We start from the raw sequence: 17386 nt of genomic DNA, 5'->3' as shown, positions 1-17386 counted from the left end.
GGGACGCCCATATCTCAACATTTAGGTCGACCTTAGAGATGGTTGCCCTTAGGTCATCCTTAGAGATGGTCATCCCCGGTTTTTGGTGATAATGGAAACCGAGAACGCCTATCTCAGAAATGACCAAATCCAAGCGCTTTGGGCATGGGAGGAGCCAGCATTCGTAGTGGACTGATCCCCCTGACATGCCAGGACACCAACCGGGCACCTTAGGGGGCACTGCAGTGGACTTCAGAAATTGCTCCCAGGTGCATAGCTCCCTTACCTTGGGTACTGAGCCCCCAAACCCCCCCAAAAACCCACTCCCCACAACTGTACACCACTACCATAGCCCTAAGGGGTGAAGGGGGGCACCTAGATGTGGGTACAGTGGGTTTCTAGTGGGTTTTGAAGGGCTCACATTTACCACCACAAGTGTAACCGGTAGGGGGGATGGGCCTGGGTCCGCCTGCCTGAAGTGCACTGCACCCACTAAAACTGCTCCAGGGACCTGCATACTGCTGTGATGGACCTGAGTATGACATCTGAGGTTGGCATAGAGGCTGGCAAAAAATGTTTTTAAAGTTTTTTAGGGTGGGATGGGGTTGGTGACCACTGGGGGAGTAAGGGGAGGTCATCCCCAATTCTCTCCGGTGGTCATCTAGTCAGTTCAGGCACCTTTTTGAGGCTTGGTCACAAGAAAAAATTGACCAAGTAAAGTCGGCCAAGTGCCCCTCTTTGGGTTTTACTCAAAGCTCAATTAGCCTATACCTGACTAACTTTAATATTTTTGCTGTTGCATTCTGACAAACACAAACCCCAATCCCCCATACGTCCCTAAGAAAGAAATCCCAGGGCTGCAGATTTATTCTAGCGTCTGCTGCCATGCTTGAGACAGAGGGGCTATTCCAGGCAGCATAGGCTTGGGACACCAGGCAGGTAGTGTTCACAACTCCCTGGGGGAGGAAATCTTTTGCATTACACAGCAAGGATGCCCTAGACAAAGGGTTAAAGGGTTGCATGCATACTGGAGGGAGGTACCATATGTGCACTCTCACTGCAATGACTGGGTTACAGAGGGATGAGGTTACTAATGGACAAAAAGCTTTGGTGAATGTGAATGAAGGCTGATGACATAGTAGCCCTAGGAGAAGCAGAGCCAGGTTGAGCCAGGTTGACGGCGCAGGGGAAGCGAGAGCGGACTTCTGCTAGCGCCCATTTTCAGTGCAACACGATGAAAAAAAATAGGCACCGGCAGAACTCTGTTTGGGCTCCCCTGGCGCCCCACCTAGCTACACCACTGAGCCCTAGTTAGGGCATTGCCCGGTGGCGCTAAAAACCAGAGATTTATTCCAAGCCCTCCCCATCCATATAGTGAAAAGATGCTCCTTACCAACACTCGCTTGCAACTGGAATACTCCCCTAGAGCCAGTGCAATGTAGAGGAAGATAACAAAATAGCTAATCGTAAAGATAGGAATATCTTCCAAGGATGTTCGATTAATTTCATCTTCTAATGACCTCTGAGGAGGAAAGAGAGGAAAGGGTACAAGGTTAGATAGTTCTACCACTGACTGACAAGTGTCTGGGACAGCCCTCTCACTGCACCTGCCCTGAATGATTTCCTCACAGCAAAACATATCACAACTCTGTGCTGATCTATTTAGAAACTGGAGATTTTAATTTTTTCAAAAGTATGGTTAAAATGTTATGGGTGAGAATTAAGAGGCTCTTTTAATAAGTTGCATTAGGCATAGCACAGGACATGCTCAGGCATCCTGCGATAACTCCAAAATATGTGCATGTTAATCATGCGCTGAAAAATAATTTTTTTGACAGGTGTGATGGGGCGGAGTGTGATGGGACGCTGTGCTAAACAGCGCAGCTACAGTACATTAATGCATGCTAACTGGTTAGGGCATGGATAGCGCATGAGTCCTTACCGCCTACAAAATGGGTGATGGTGAGTGCACACATGGTCATTTTTCAAAATGGTTGCATGTTAATGGCAACATTAATGCATGGCCATTAAAACAAAAAAGGCATTTTTACGGATGCAGTAAAGATGACCCTAGCATGTGGGAAAGACCTGCATAAGAGTGCACTAAGACCGCTTTATACCGCAGCTTAGTAAAAGGAACCCTAAATGCTACAGGCAAATTGCATATTGGGGGGGGGGGGGGGGGGGGGGGGGTCAAAGGTTTACAAAATTATTTGTACATAGAGAATGTTGAGCAGTGTCAGATACTATACAATATGGCCCACAGCAGGTCAAATGGCCTAGTGGTTAGGGTGGTGGACTTTGGTCCTGAGGAACTGAGTTTGATTCCCACTTCAGGCACAGACAGCTCCTTCTGACTCTGGGCAAGTCACTTAATCCTCCATTGCCCCATGTAAGCCACATTGAGCCTGCCATGAGTGGGAAAGCACAGGGTACAAATGTAACAAAAAAATGGATTATCTGTTAACTTTCTTTAATTTCACTTGGAACATTTTGGTGGGAAGCAGGAAGGATTTGTTTGGGTGGCGGGAGGTTATGGCTTAGTCTTAGAATTAAGCGTTGTATCTATACATTATTTTAACTCACAAAGGGGTCCTTTTACTAAGCAGCTACAGTACATTTTTCAAAATAGTTGCATGTTAATGGCAACATTAATGCATGGCCATTAAAACAAAAAAGGCATTTTTACAGATGCAGTAAAGATGACCCTAGCATGTGGGAAAGACCTGCATAAGGGTGCACTAAGACCGCTTTATACCGCAGCTTAGTAAAAGGAACCCTAAATGCTATAGGCAAATTGCATATTGGGGGGGGGGGGGGGCGGGGGTCAAAGGTTTACAAAATTATTTGTACATAGAGAATGTTGAGCAGTGTCAGATACTATACAATATGGCCCACAGCAGGTCAAAACGGATTATCTGTTAACTTTCTTTAATTTCACTTGAAACATTTTGGTGAGAAGCAGGAAGGATTTTTTTTGGGTGGCGGGAGGTTATGGCTTAGTCTTAGAATTAAGCGGTGTATCTATATATTATTTTAACTCACAAAGGGGTCCTTTTACTAAGCTGTGCTAAAACGTAGCCAGCGCTGCTGTCAGTGAGTGGCTGCGGCCACTTTTAGCACAGCAATAAAATGTGCTGATGTCCAAACTACCGCAGGATGCCTCAGCGCGTTCCATGGTAGTGCCCTGTTACTGCGTAATAGGCCCATGTTAGGCCTACCATGCCTTATTAAAATGGTCCCATAATTCCCTGCATTCTACATAGCATGCAAATACAGTCATATTCTGTATTTGCATGTGCAACTTAATTAGTTAACAAGCCAATCAACAAGCAACTATTGACACTAATTGGCATTAATTAGAATTTACATGCACAACTTTCTAAGCGTATTCTGTAACACGATGCACGTAAATTCTAAGTTGCATAGCTGAAAAGGGGGCATGGAATGGGCAGGTCGTGGGCGTTTCTAAAATCTTTGTGTGTTGTTATAGAATATAGTCATTCTGCACCTTATTTAGGAGTCACAATTTACACCATGTTTTACTTGGTGTAATTGCCCACAACTAATTATTCACACGGACAGGCATTCAGTGTATTCTATAAACTGTGTATAAATTTAGGCTTTTTCTCTAAAGTACACCTAAGTTAAGGCGTACTTTATAGAATATGCTTAAGCGTATTTCATTTCAGCACCGATTTTTGTAGGCGTGATTATGATATATAGAATCTAGTCCAACGTGTCCAACACTTCCATGGCATCAGTGAAACTGGCATAGTGGTAACTACATCCATAGATGCAATGGGATAAGACCCATTCTGGGTCAGCCTGTTACAGGTGACATAGGACTATGAGTCTAATCTACTAGTTTATCCTACAAGTTTTAGAAGAAAAAAGTTTTTAAACTCTTCCTGAACGAAATTAAGGTTGGCATTTCCCTCAGGTCTACTGGTAACTGATTCCAGTAATAAGGGCCTAATACACTAATCCCCTAATTCTATGTATGGCACAAAAAAATTGCATGTGCAAATTTGGCTCAATTTAATTGCATAATGAGCCAATTAGCACTGATAATTGGGCACTAATAATTATCAGTGCTAATCGGCAATAATTAAAATTTACGTGTGCATCATTTAGTTGCTGTTCTATAAAGATGCACGTTTACATTTTTATGCACGAGTCCACAAAGAGGGCATAGCCATGGGAGGGGCATAGGTAGGTCAAGGGTGTTCCTAGAATTTGCATGCAGTGTTACAGAATTAGGCAGATCCGCGTCTAATTTAGGCATGAAGATTTACACCTGGTTTTAGTTGGTATATATCTTCATGCCCAAAACTGGATGCAGATCCTGACTCCCAACGCTATTCTGTAAACGGCATCCAATTCGTCGCACTGTTTATAAAATAGCACTTAGCACTCAGTTTTTTCGGCGTCATACAGAACTTAGTCCTAAAAGCTTTATTATGAATCGTTACCTTTATTTCCACTTATCCAAGCACACTAACAGGACAACTAGAAAACTTTGTACAACACATCAACAACTTCATGCAAGTTTTCTTTCCCTTCCCTCTTCTCTCTCTGCCCAGTTCCCTATTATTCTCAATGTTCTTCATTCTTCTCTCACTATTTCTGTTTCTCCATTTCAAGCCCTTCAAGGTCTCTAACAATCTATTCTTCTGGGAATCTTTTGTTCTCTCCCCCCACAACCTTTGTATCAACCTGCTCCTTTCTGTATCCCTTTGTTTCTTTGAGTCCCTTTTCCTGCCCCCCTTATGGTTTGAAAGCCCCCTTCCCTGCACCCCACGCCCCTCCCTAGTACCTCAGACATGAAGGCATAGGTAAAGTTGCTGGATGGATTCTGCTGGTATTCTTTCAAAATTTCAATGAATCTCTTTTCCCACAGCAAGACATACTCAAAGCGTGGGTCAGAGCGGGGATAGTTGTTCAGGGAGATGGTAAGGATAAGAGCATTGGCCTCGGAGTACTTTACATCTGCAGGGGGAAAAAGAACAGTGAGATCAAAAATCTCAAGGAACAGAGAGTCACAGAACTGGCTGGAGCTGGGGATGCTTTTTTGAGTCTGCATACCCCTGTAGTAAGGGCCTGATAAGAACCAGCTGAGAAACAGTAAGGAAAGATGGTCTACGTTTTAAGGCCCATTTTGTATAGGATCTCAAAGGAGGAATTGAGACATCCAGGTCAGGACATGTACAGTTCCACCTTTATTTTACAAAAAGCTCTGCTAAATACAGAGCCCTTTGTAAAATATCTACAAGGATTTGCAGGAGTACGTGTTCGTTTCTTAGCACATCCATTGGAAGCAATGATTTTTGAAAACATAAATATAAAAATCACTGTGTCCTGAAGCCTGAAAGTATGTATTACTGAAACCAGGCACAGTGTGGAAGATTGCTACAGCCATGGCCCCAAGTAAGGCCTACTATCTGTTAAGGAAATCATTCACACAGGCCTAAAAGGAAGTGAAGGAGTTTCCACTATTTTACAATAGTGGCACATAGCGGCCACTTACAAGTATTGTGGCCCATGTCCAAAGACTGTCACTGTGTGATGGCTGGACAAGATGGGAAGGGAGTTATAAAATAGGGTGCAGTCCTGGCCAGTTGCCAAGGAGGCTCATGATAACATAGCCCAAGTAGGGGCAAGTTTTGATTGCACTAGAAAAATGAGAGATACAATAAAGGAATTATCAACTCTTATGAAGACCGGTTTATCTCTGATCATTTAATATGATGTGTGAGTGTATTCTGCATGGAAGGTGCCACACTACGACAGGCTCGTTCTCAAATGGAAGGAGCAGTCGTTTGGTCTCCTGTTGAAGCACATTGTGAAACATGGATCATGTTGAGACCGAGGGAGAAGGATATTGAGAAGTGCTATTCATGTTTTGAATGTGACAGTGATGGATAGGTTTTTATAGAGGATCCACAGCTGATTTTGAATTGAAGAGCATTTTGCATGGGAAGACAGAACTTACAACAGTATATGAGGAAGCAGACATAGAGGTTCATCGTGGGATGGAAGGTTTCTTGAAGGATTGATAACTGGATCTTTTCACAGCGTTATATGTGAATTTTGATTGTGAAATCTGGATGTTTTTCAAGATTTTTTCAGCATGTTTTGTGCTTTGAGAAGTGTGGACTATATATACTGGGAGTACTGTCTACAAATTTTTCAGCGGAGGATTTGTTTATCATGAGTGTGGACACTTTGGAGAATTGCAGCTGGGAGAACATCAGTATGGAAGGATTATCCCAATAGCGTATTAATTTAAGAACATTTTTCTTTACATTATAGTTGTTCATTAAGGCGCTGTTGGTGCAGTGATTTTCATGCTTTACCATCATTACCCAGTGGGACAATATGGGGATGTACTGAGCACCATTATTCCACAATTTAAATTAATGATTTACAGCAGTTTTACAGTTTATTATCAAGATTAAAGAGTAGAATCAACAATTTTATATTAAGTACATATATAAGTACATAAGTAATGCCACACTGGGAAAAGACCAAGGCTCCATCGAGCCCAGCATCCTGTCCACGACAGCGGCCAATCCAGGCCAAGGGCACCTGGCAAGCTTCCCAAACGTACAAACATTCTATACATGTTATTCCTGGAATTGTGGATTTTTCCCAAGTCCATTTAGTAGTGGTTTATGGACTTGTCCTTTAGGAAACCATCTAACCCCTTTGTAAACTCTGCCAAGCTAACCGCCTTCACCACGTTTGATCATTTGAAATGGGATAATATCCAAATTTTTATTACACCTGGACTCAGTAAGGCACTTGTATCTTTTATTTGTGTTTGCAAGAAATGTGGGACTGCTGATAAAGTTATTTGGCAAACACCAATATGAGTACCCTCAATGACTCACAGCCAGGTACTAACCTTTCCTACCAAGCTCAGCAAAAAAAAAAAAATTCTAATTCTCTCTGAGTAGAGAGGTGTGGTAGCCATGTTAGTCCACTTTTAAAGGTAATCAATAGAAATAAAACATGAAAAAGAAAATAAGATGATACGTTTTTTATTGGACACTAGTAAAAAAGGCCCGTTTCTGACACAAATGAAACGGGCGCTAGCAAGGTTTTCCTCGAAGTGTGTATGTTTGGGAGAGTGTATGTGAGAGTGACTGTGTGAGAGACAGAGTGAAAGTGTGAGTGTGTGTGTGTGTGTGTGTGAGAGAGAGAGTGAGTCTGGGTGTGAGTGTGTGTGAGAATGAGAGTGTGTGCAAGTGTGTATGTGAGACACAGTGTGAGAGAGAGTGTGTGTGTGTGTGTGTGTGTGTGTGTGTGTGTGTGTGCGAGAGAGAGAGAGTGTGTGTGAGACACAGATTCTCTGTGAGAGTGAGTGTATGAGACCAAGCGAGTGTGTGAGTGACTGTGTGGCACATAGAGAGTGAATGTGATACAGTGTGAGACAGAGTGTGTGAGAGTGTGAGTCAGAAAGACATTGTATATGAGAGAGAGAGTGTGAGCCCTGCCCTCCCAATCCATGCCCATTTGTCCCCTGCCCCCTCCATTCATCCTTTTCCAGCAATTCCCCTCTCTCCCTGAGCCCTGCCCTTCCAATCCATGCCCATCCATGCTCCTCTGTCACCTGCCCCCCCCATTCATCCCTATCCAGCAATTCCCCTCTTTCCCTGAGCCCTGCCCTGCAATCCATATCCATCCATGCCCATCTGTCCCCTCCATTCATCCCTATCCAGCAATTCCCCTCTCTCCCTGAGCCCTGCCCTCCCAATCCATGCCCATCCATGCTCCTCTGTCACCTGCCCCCTCCATTCATCCCTATCCAGCAATTCCCCTCTCTCCCTGAGCCTGCCCTGCAATCCATATCCATCCATGCTCATCTGTCCCCTCCATTCATCCCTATCCAGCAATTCCCCTCTCTCCATGAGCCCTGCCCTCCCAATCCATGCCCATCCATGCTCCTCTGTCCCCTGCCCCCTCCATTCATCCCTTTCCAGCAATTCCCCTCTCTCCCTGAGCCCTGCCCTCCCAATCCATGCCCATCCATGCTCCTCTGTCCCTTGCCCCCTCCATTCATCCCTTTCCAGCAATTTCCCTCTCTCCCTGAGCCCTGCCCTCCCAATCCATGCCCATCCATGCTCCTCTGTCCCCTGCCCCCTCCATTCATCCTTTTCCAGCAATTCCCCTCTCTCCCTTCCATGACCCCCCCTCGCATCCATGCTCCTCTCTCTCCCATGTCCCAGCCTGGCCCGCTCTCTTCTCCCCCCCCTCCCTTCGCATCCATGCCCCCTCCCTTCGCATCCATGCTGTCGTTTCTCCCCTGCCCTCTCGCTCCCATTGTTCAACTTTACTGCCCACCCTCTTCTCTCCCCCCAACATCCCTTTTTTTTTTTTTTCTTTTTAAATTTACCTCCGTGGCGGTTCCGGCAGTGCAGCGTCAGGGAAGGAGGCGGCGCTCCCGACGTCTAGCCTTCCCTTCGCTGTGTTCCGCCTTCTTCTGACATCATCCTTGACGTCAGAAGAAGGCGGAACACAGTGAAGGGAAGGCTAGAGACGTCGGGAGCGCCGCCTCCTTCCCTGACGCTGCGCTGCCGGAACCGCCATCACGGAGGTAAATGTAATATAATAAAATGCACCATGCGTGGGTGCGATCCGTTTGTTTTTTTTTTTCCGCCCTCGACGTCATGACGTTTGACGCGAGGGCGGGGCAGAGACGGCTGGCTTCACACCATGAATCCACGAACCCTACAGCCAGGGAGTGTTTGAGTGACTTCAGAACGTTGTCTTCAGAACGTTCATGGTGCGTTTTATTATATTAGAAGATAACTTAGTACATTTCTTGATTAGCTTTCGAAGGTTGCCCTTCTTCGTCAGATCGGAAATAAACAAATCCTGGTAGATGACAGTATATATAAGTGAGACATCAAAGCATTTCAGTGACAATCTAACACCTCCATCCCCACCCTGTTAGATTGTCACTGAAATGCTTTGATGTCTCACTTATATATACTGTCATCTACCAAGATTTGCTTATTTCCGATCTGACGAAGAAGGGCAACCTTCGAAAGCTAATCAAGAAATGTACTAAGTTATGTCCAATAAAAAACGTATCATCTTATTTTCTTTTTCATGTTTTATTTCTATTGATTACCTTTAATTCTCTCTGCAAATCTATCCACCATAGCACATCATGTGAAGTTCTTGAAAGCATCTCTACATGCAGCGGTGTAGCTAGGACTGAATGGGCCCTGGACAGAAAAATTGAAGTGGGCCCCCTAGAACACCATCGCTCCCTAAGTAGTGGGGATGGAGGGGGGAGGATGCACATTTTCCAAAGCTGGCATAAGTTAATAAATTAAGAAGAAAATATTTCTTTTCTACCTTTGTTGTCTGAGCAACTCTTCAGCGGCGTATTTTCAAAGCACTTAGACTTACAAAGTTCTATAGTAACCTAAGGAGCTCTGTAAGTCTAAGTGCTTTGAAAATGAGCCCAGCGTCTCTCTTCTGTTTTTTTTCCTTTAGGGTCTCTCTCTCTATGTCCACTATCCATCTTTCCTGTGTTTCCCTATCCATCCTGTCCAGCATCTCCCCTCTAAGTCCCGTTCCCTATCCTCCCCCCCCAAGTTCAGCATTTCTCCTCTGTGTCCCTATTCCTCCTCTCATGTCCAGGAGGAGAGAAAAGTAAGGTTGCCAGACCTGTGGACAGGAGCAGCTTCAGGTGGCTCGTACCATTGGGCAGCCCTGGTCATTTTCCCAGGCTTGCTCAATGGTAGCTATACCCCTGCCACATGTCAGTAGCAGCATTTACACATGTAGATTGGCTACACTTGTAAATAGTGAATTTAGAAAGCTGCTATTGACACATAGAGATCCATACCATGTACAGATTTTAAGGGGGCAGGGTATAGGCATGGACAAGACATGGTTTGGGTGGGTTGATATTCTACATATGCATTCTCCATTTTCCAATGGGATTAAATGTGGAAACTAAAAAAATCTCCACATCAGATTTTAAACCTGCACCGCGACACCTAAGTGCCAGACTGAAGGGGCAGATACACAGGCCAACATAACCCCATCTTCTACCCACCCCTCTGACAGTATCAACAATAATCCTCTCTCCCTGAGCCTCTCCATCAGCATCATCAACCATCACTCCTCCCTGAACCTTCCCCAAAAGCATCAATAATCATCCCCCACCCCCTGAAAGAAATAAAATAGCCCCTGGATCCCCCACCCCAGACACGTCAACTAGCTCCAGACACCCCCCCCCCCCAAATTCCCCAATGACCACTGTTCCCTCTAAGCTGTGCAGGAGTTCTCTAACTGCATTTCTACCAGTGGAGTTGGTGCTTCAATGCTATGTTTTCTATCACTAGAGACAGGCATGTGACCTGGAGTCTGGTAAAGTTTGCCTGTCCCTCACTATTGAAATGTGATAGTGAAACAGTACCCACCACTGGCAGGGCTGTAGGTAGAGGACTCCTGCACAGCTTTGAGGAAACCATGCCAATGACCCCCCTCAGACCTTTTGGGTGTGCTCTGGGCCAGTTTTTACCATGTCTTGGAAAAAGAGCCTTTTTTTAAGGGTTTGGAAAATGAATGTGTGGCAAAATAAAAACCAGCCTGAGACCTTACTGCCATGCAATGACTTAGAGGTAAGGTCTCACGCGTTACCCAGGCAGCAGGCATGCAGCGTGCATCCACTGCTGTTTACAGCAACCCTTCTCTCCACTGAACACATTACACAGCTCTCTATTGCTGTTAATATTTGGACCACCTTATTCTGTTGCTGTATGAAAAACATGTGTTTTCAGAATAAATACAAGTTTTGCTCAATCTTTTAACATTTTATTTGAAGATCCTGCCTCCTTACCTAACTTCCACCACATACTGTAGGCCATAGTGTGGTGTTGTTAGGATTCCTCTTACCTTCGTACCCCCCCACAGCAAGAAAGGGGAAGACAGGGGCTCCGTAATCTGCCATACAGCTCAACTGCAGGTCTGTGATGTCTCTGAAGGAGAGAGGAGAGCTGAAGGGGGGTACAGAAAGAAGAAAAATTAAACCAGGAGGTCAGCTTCAATGAAAGTGATATATATTTCCAGCAGCAAAAATGTAAAAGTCACTGATGAAAGTTTACGCAAGAGAATTTCTTATCCATTTAAAGTTAGACAGACTATTTATGCATCGCGGTACTTAAATATATAACTTACATACTTGGCAAATGAATTTCACCATTAAAAATATGTGCCACAACATTTCAGAGACAGCATCCAGGCTGGATCTGTTTAGAATAGGATCTGCTGACATAGAGGCATTTCCAAAATGCACACAGGAGCGCATGTGTATGAGGAGCAGCCTTTTTACAAAGATACATGTTGAAAACACTGGACAGAGGAACTCAGCGACTTACCCATATAAGTTAGGAAACACCAACACAGGGGTGGACTGACAGTGATCGAGGGCCCTAGGCAGTAAAGGTCATTGGGGCCCACCCCTGCACTGACCCACCCCCCCCCCACCGCTGCAGTTGCTGCTCCCCCCCTCTCACACACTACAGACCCCTGAGCCAAAGTAGGCCCTCCCCGGTCCTACCTTAAAGGGCCATGTGGTCTAGTGGCTTCTTTGGGGACAGGAAAGAACCCCACTCTTTCCTGCCCGCTGCTGCTACTGTGCCCAGCGCCACCATGTTTTCAAAATGGCTGCTGAGACTTCTTGTGGTAGTCTTGCGGGTGTCGGCAGTCTCACAAGACTGAAACAAAGGAGTCTCAGCAGCCATTTTTAAATCATGGCAGCACCAGGCAGAGTAGCGGCAGCGGGTAGGAAAGACTGGGATTCTTTCCTGCCCCCGCAAAGGCCACTAGATCACCAGGGCCCAGAACCTCTGGGCCCTCAGCAACTGCCCATTTGCCTGAATGGCCAGTCTACCCCTGCACCAACATGCACATGGAACGTAAACATGAAAGTTGCAAAATGCCTTCCTACATGTGTAATTTAACACCTCCAAGTTATCCAGGCCTGTGATGTTTCCTAACTTACATGTTTAAGTTCACATGTAATGGAAGACGTAACTAACTTGCTAGTCACACACACAAGGAGTGACACCGGCTGCATGTACTATAGCAGGATTTGTTTATCCACTCCTATCCTAGCTAAGATCTTTTTCCAGCAACCTTCTAAACTCACGTGCAACTTTCTTTAAATTAATCCCCTTATTTTCTTACTCCTGTTGCTCTGTCTTATCTATCTATCTATCTATCTATCTATCTATCTATCTATCTATCTATCTATCTATCTATCTATCTATCTATCTATCTATGTGTTCCATCTTTGCATACACCCTATGCTGTCTATTCAAATGTTTTATTGTGTATTGTGTTGACATTGTAAGTAGTATACTGTGCCATACTTTGTATTGTTATTTGAATATTTTTACTGCTGTAATTGTCTATTTTTTTTATGTTTGACTTATTCTTGCTATTCTTGCCTTGAGTGAATTCCTTCAAAATGTGGTAAATAAATCCTAATAAATAAATACCAGTACCTTACAGGGCTAAATTTAAAACTATGTTTAATTTTCAAGGTCTTCAGACAAAATGGGCCAGAATACTTAAAGAATTAGTTAGCCCTTTACTCACCTTTGAGACCTCTAAGGTCCTCTCAAGGAGCATCACTATCTGTACCCTCATCAAAAAAAATTGTATGATGTGATACTTGCCTGCTAGCCTTCTCAGGAGTAGCCCCCACGTTCTGGAATTTACTCCCAGAGGGGCTACGTCTAAGTTAAGACTACCTCTACTTCAGGAAGCAGGTGAAAGCCTGGCTCTTCTCACAAGCCTTTAATAGATGTGGTGACTGACTATATACTCACTCCGCACCTGGACTAGCTTGTTGTACGCCCTGTAACTTAGACCAGTTCCTCATATTTTGTTTAACTGTACAAAGAACTTGCCTTGAGTTTAGCCACCCATCTATTTATCCCTGTTCCATCCATCTTGTCCCCATCTATATATCTGTATGTGGCCCCTCAGTTACATGGTAAGCTGTATTGTAAAAAATCATTAGCGTCATATCTAAGTTATTTGAATATTCTAATGCATGCTTATTAGGTGTATCATTAGTATTATGCTAACATTGTATTGTATCTCTGTTATTTGATTTTCAGTGCTGTTAAATGGGTATATTTTTTATACTGTTTCACAGTAGTTCTATTATTAGGTTTAAATGTACTGTTTTCAAGTTTACTTCATTTATTGTATTTATGTTTATACTTGGTCATTTTACTATTGTTATGCTGTTAACAAAATTGTAAGTTTGATGTTAAACTGTACCTGCTGTACACTGCCTTGGGTGAATCTCTTCATAAAGCCAGTTAATAAATCCTAATAAATAATACATAAAATAAATGTATGGCTGCCTTTTTTCAAACCTGCTAATTGACAACAGCGGCTGTGATCCTTATTAATTCTCATTTTGGATGGGAAAATAAGCAATGGAGGATTAAGGGGAGAAACCTCTTAATCCCGCCAGGAAAAGGCTGGCCCCAACGAGCACTGTTTACCAGGAAGCAGAGGTAGACCCTGATGCTGATATTTTGGGACTGATGTTCTCTCTAATATTTACTGGCCCATGTGCACAAGTTTTCAGCCTCGACTTGATGTGCGCGGTATAGCCTATGTTCACAATACGGAAAGTCAGCAAAAATGTTGTGCACGCAGTTGCTAGGTGTGTGCACTCCCTTTCTGACGTGTGTGCACACACACACACATGCGCACAGCTTAGAGGCAACACTGACTGGGACATGCGCATGCATTTGTTCCCTTCCTGAAATGGGGAATTACTGTGCTAATATTGATTCCACCTAAGCCCCGCCTAAACCACGCCCCCTTGCAATCTACATTCTGTAACAGGGTGCTTACATCACACACCCCATGCACATATAAATGTACAGAAAACTGGCAGCGATGTGACTGAGCGCTATTCTGTAGCAGTGCACATAACTGGTACAGTATATGAATATAAGAGGTGGGGGGAGATCGCATGGGCGATGTGGGAGGGGAATAGGTGGGTGCCACATATAGAATAGAGTAAGTTATGTGTGTCATTGCTGGGTTTAGGCACCCACAGCTCTGTGTCTGGTATAACCAGGGCTTTTTTTGAGAGGATACTTCGGGGTACTGAGTACTGGCACCTTTTCCATTGTCTGCTAAATTTGACCCATGGACCCCAAGTTTTAATGAAAGAGCTCAGGCTCTACACACCAATTCTGCTTTGTCATAGATTCAGTAACTGGTTGCAGGGGGCCTGGCTATTGTAGGGTGGGTCACTCAGTGATCACCCCACCCCTGAAGGGTGGCCTTAGCATTTGAGTACCGGCACCTTTTTTGCTAGAAAAAATGCACTGGGTATAACTGCAGATACGTAAATGCATGGCACACCAGTGTTACACTAGTATTTTAGGATGGCATCTGGGTGCCCAGATTTCATTAGGCTTTCACTGTGTAACACTGGAGCACCTAAATAAAAGTGCCCACTTACAGAACTGCCCCGTAGTATGGTTAGACTTCCTAAAATCAATTTCTACACGTGCATGTGATCTATATCTGTAAATGCCAGTACTTACATATGTAAATTGCTAACACAGCTTCTAAAATAAGGGATGCAGAGTCCAGTATTCACAGAAATTTCAGTGCCTAACTTGTGCCCTATTTTTAGCCAAACTTAAGAGCCTAAGGGGGACTTTTACTAAAGATCACCATGTTATCAGCCACAGAAGCTGTTTTATTCCTATGGGTCCTGCTGCAGGAGAAAGGAAGAGCCACCCACACTGACTTTATGGAGAAACCAGATGCACTCTTTGTTAAGCATGGAAATAATGTCAGTTTAAGGGAAGGGGGAAAAGATAATTAGTATATGTGTTAGCATTTGGATTCCATTTTTGGACTCATTGCAACTTTCATACATAGAATACTTGTAAATGCTCTAGGAGTGTGATGAACCAAGTGGAACATTATATGTTTTTTCATTATGATTACTTTAAATTTTGTATATCTAAATAAATGTTATAGAAATTAGGAAGGAGATGGTGGGGGGGGGGGGGGGGGGGGTAGGAGGGAAAGGGAGGAGAGGAGAGGAGGGGTGTTCTTATATAATTTTCTATGTTGCATCGCGTTCTCTGTTACATTTGGAAAATTTATGTTTAAATCTGTTTATTGAGGGTTTTCAAATATATACATAGCACACAGCAACAACAAAAAGCATATATGCATGATACAGAAGGCAACCTGCATAACGACAAAATATAGCACCAGCGACCTGGACTCTTATGGCCCCTGGCATGAAAACCAACACCTCCATCATGCACGTAGGTACTGGCAATTACAATAACACCTGCAGATCCTCATGAAGTGCTTGGTACAAATTCTCTACATTGCCACTCCACTGTGAACACGATGAAATGCTCCGAAACGTATAAACCATCCGATTGTCTAATAACACACAGAATACCAACCCCACTCGCATAAAGCCAACTTAACACAGCCCCCCTCCCTCTACTTCCGTACCCCTCCCTCCCTCCCCCCTCCCCTTTTAACTCCATGATAGACACTTTAGGAATTTAATATTCTACTGCGTGCTACTGGGGTCAAAGAGTCCCAAAATGGTGACCACCTCTGACAGTTCGCATCCCCTTTCTTCGATGCAAGATCTCCCACCCCTCTACGTTCCAACACACACAAATGTATCATCCTGGACCACCACTGCTGAAAAGTGGGCGGTTCTACTCCTACCCAGTGCTGAAGAATTACTTTTTCCCCCATTAGAACTGCCCGCTTCAAAAAGGGCTTTAAACCATTTACCCCCCCCCCCCCCCCCCGTACAGAGAGTTTAAAGTGATCAAATAATAGCAAAGCATTGGGTGACCAGGTAACTCCTCAGAGAGCTGATACATGGCTACACACCCGCCTCCAGAACTGGAAGACCAACGGGCAAAGCCAGAACATATGGCCAAGGTCTGCTGGGGAGTGACCACACTTGGCACAAATATCATCTTTTCGCATAGTCACCTTCATAGCCCTATGTGGCGAAATATACATTCTCGTTACAAACTTGTAAAGAGTTTCCCTCAGCGTCACATTCTCGGTTATCCTAGGAATTTTCAAGATGTATGTCTTCAGGGTCTCACCCCGAAGGCCAATTGACAGCTCCCTATTCCACTGCTCTGCCAGCTTTGCATAATCCACCTCCCCCAATTGCTCCCTCAGACACAGGTGAAAATATTTAAGGGGGACTGCCAGTTGCGCCTCCAGAGCAAATATATTGAGCAGCTTCTCCCACACCCCCGGGGTCAAAGAAACCACCAGAAGCGACCCAGTGTAGTGCCTCAACTGAAACCATGCAAAAAAATCCCCCGCTACAGCCCCAAACTCCACCCACCAAGCCTATTTAATTTAAAAATTTGAATATAAAACAGACACCAACTGTGGTGACTAAATATTGGTCCACTGGTTTCTGCCCTGGGCCCCAGTACGTAGCACCAGCCCTGCAAGGGGATAGGATCAGGTATTTTTGAACAATATTATTTTTTGGCTTTGCAAAACCGTGTGGCTTTGAATCCCTGTTGACTTTGGATCAATGTGTAATTAATCCATCTGAATGTGTTTTTCTTTAGCTTCCTCCCCACATTTGTGCTGTTTATTTTTTCTTTCTTGGTTTTATTAATTTGGAAAGTTGAGTAGTTTCTTGGTTATTATTCTGAAGCATGATAAAGGGAATAATAAATATTGGTAGAATTCATTACGGGGGGGGGGGGGGTATAAGATGGGGAAAGGCGGGATTTAGGACTGTGGGAGATTTGGCCTAGGTCTACTATATGACATGGAGGGGAATAATCGAACGGCGCCGGCGAAATACATGGCCGGCGATGTATTTTGGCAGTGCCGCAAACAGCTGGCCAGACCCGTATTTTCGAAAAAGATGGCCAGCCATCTTTTGTTTCGATAATACGGTTCCGGCCAGCCAAATGCCTTGGATTTGGCCGGGGTTTGAGAAGGCCGACATAACTTTCCATTATCGCTAAAAAACGAAGCCAGAGGAGACAGCATTTTTAGTGCACTGGCCCCCCTGACATGTCAGGACACCAACCGGGCTCCCTAGGGGTCACTGCGGTGGACTTCAGAAAAGCTCCCACGTGCATAGCTCCCTTACTTTGGGAGCTGAGCCCCCCCAACCCCCCCCCCCCCCCAAACCCACTACCCACAAATGTACTGCACCCACTAAAACTGCTCCAGGGACCTGCATACAGCCTCTAGGACTTATTGCTGTTGTATAACTTTGGCACACCAGCAGTGGCGTACCAAGGGGGGGGGGGGCGGTGGGGGCGGTCCGCCCCGGGTGCAAGCCGCTGGGGGGGTGTCG

At 44.6% G+C, this 17386-nt stretch overlaps 1 protein-coding gene across 1 annotated transcript in view; it reads right to left on the bottom strand.

The window, feature by feature from the left end:
• The window catches only part of NPC1L1 (NPC1 like intracellular cholesterol transporter 1), a 97046-nt gene that overhangs the window by 65609 nt on the left and 14051 nt on the right, over nt 1-17386 (bottom strand). The window contains exons 3-5 of the mRNA XM_030202494.1: nt 10903-11003; nt 4799-4971; nt 1373-1501 (exon numbers count right to left, since the gene is read on the bottom strand). Coding sequence (XP_030058354.1) covers nt 1373-1501; nt 4799-4971; nt 10903-11003 — 403 coding nt within the window. The remainder of the gene's footprint in view (nt 1-1372; nt 1502-4798; nt 4972-10902; nt 11004-17386) is intronic.

Source organism: Microcaecilia unicolor, chromosome 4 (assembly GCF_901765095.1).
Source record: "Microcaecilia unicolor chromosome 4, aMicUni1.1, whole genome shotgun sequence".
Lineage (NCBI taxonomy): Eukaryota > Metazoa > Chordata > Amphibia > Gymnophiona > Siphonopidae > Microcaecilia > Microcaecilia unicolor.
The sequence above is the reverse complement of the archived record's forward strand: the minus strand, read 5'-3'. Positions and strand labels throughout refer to the sequence as shown.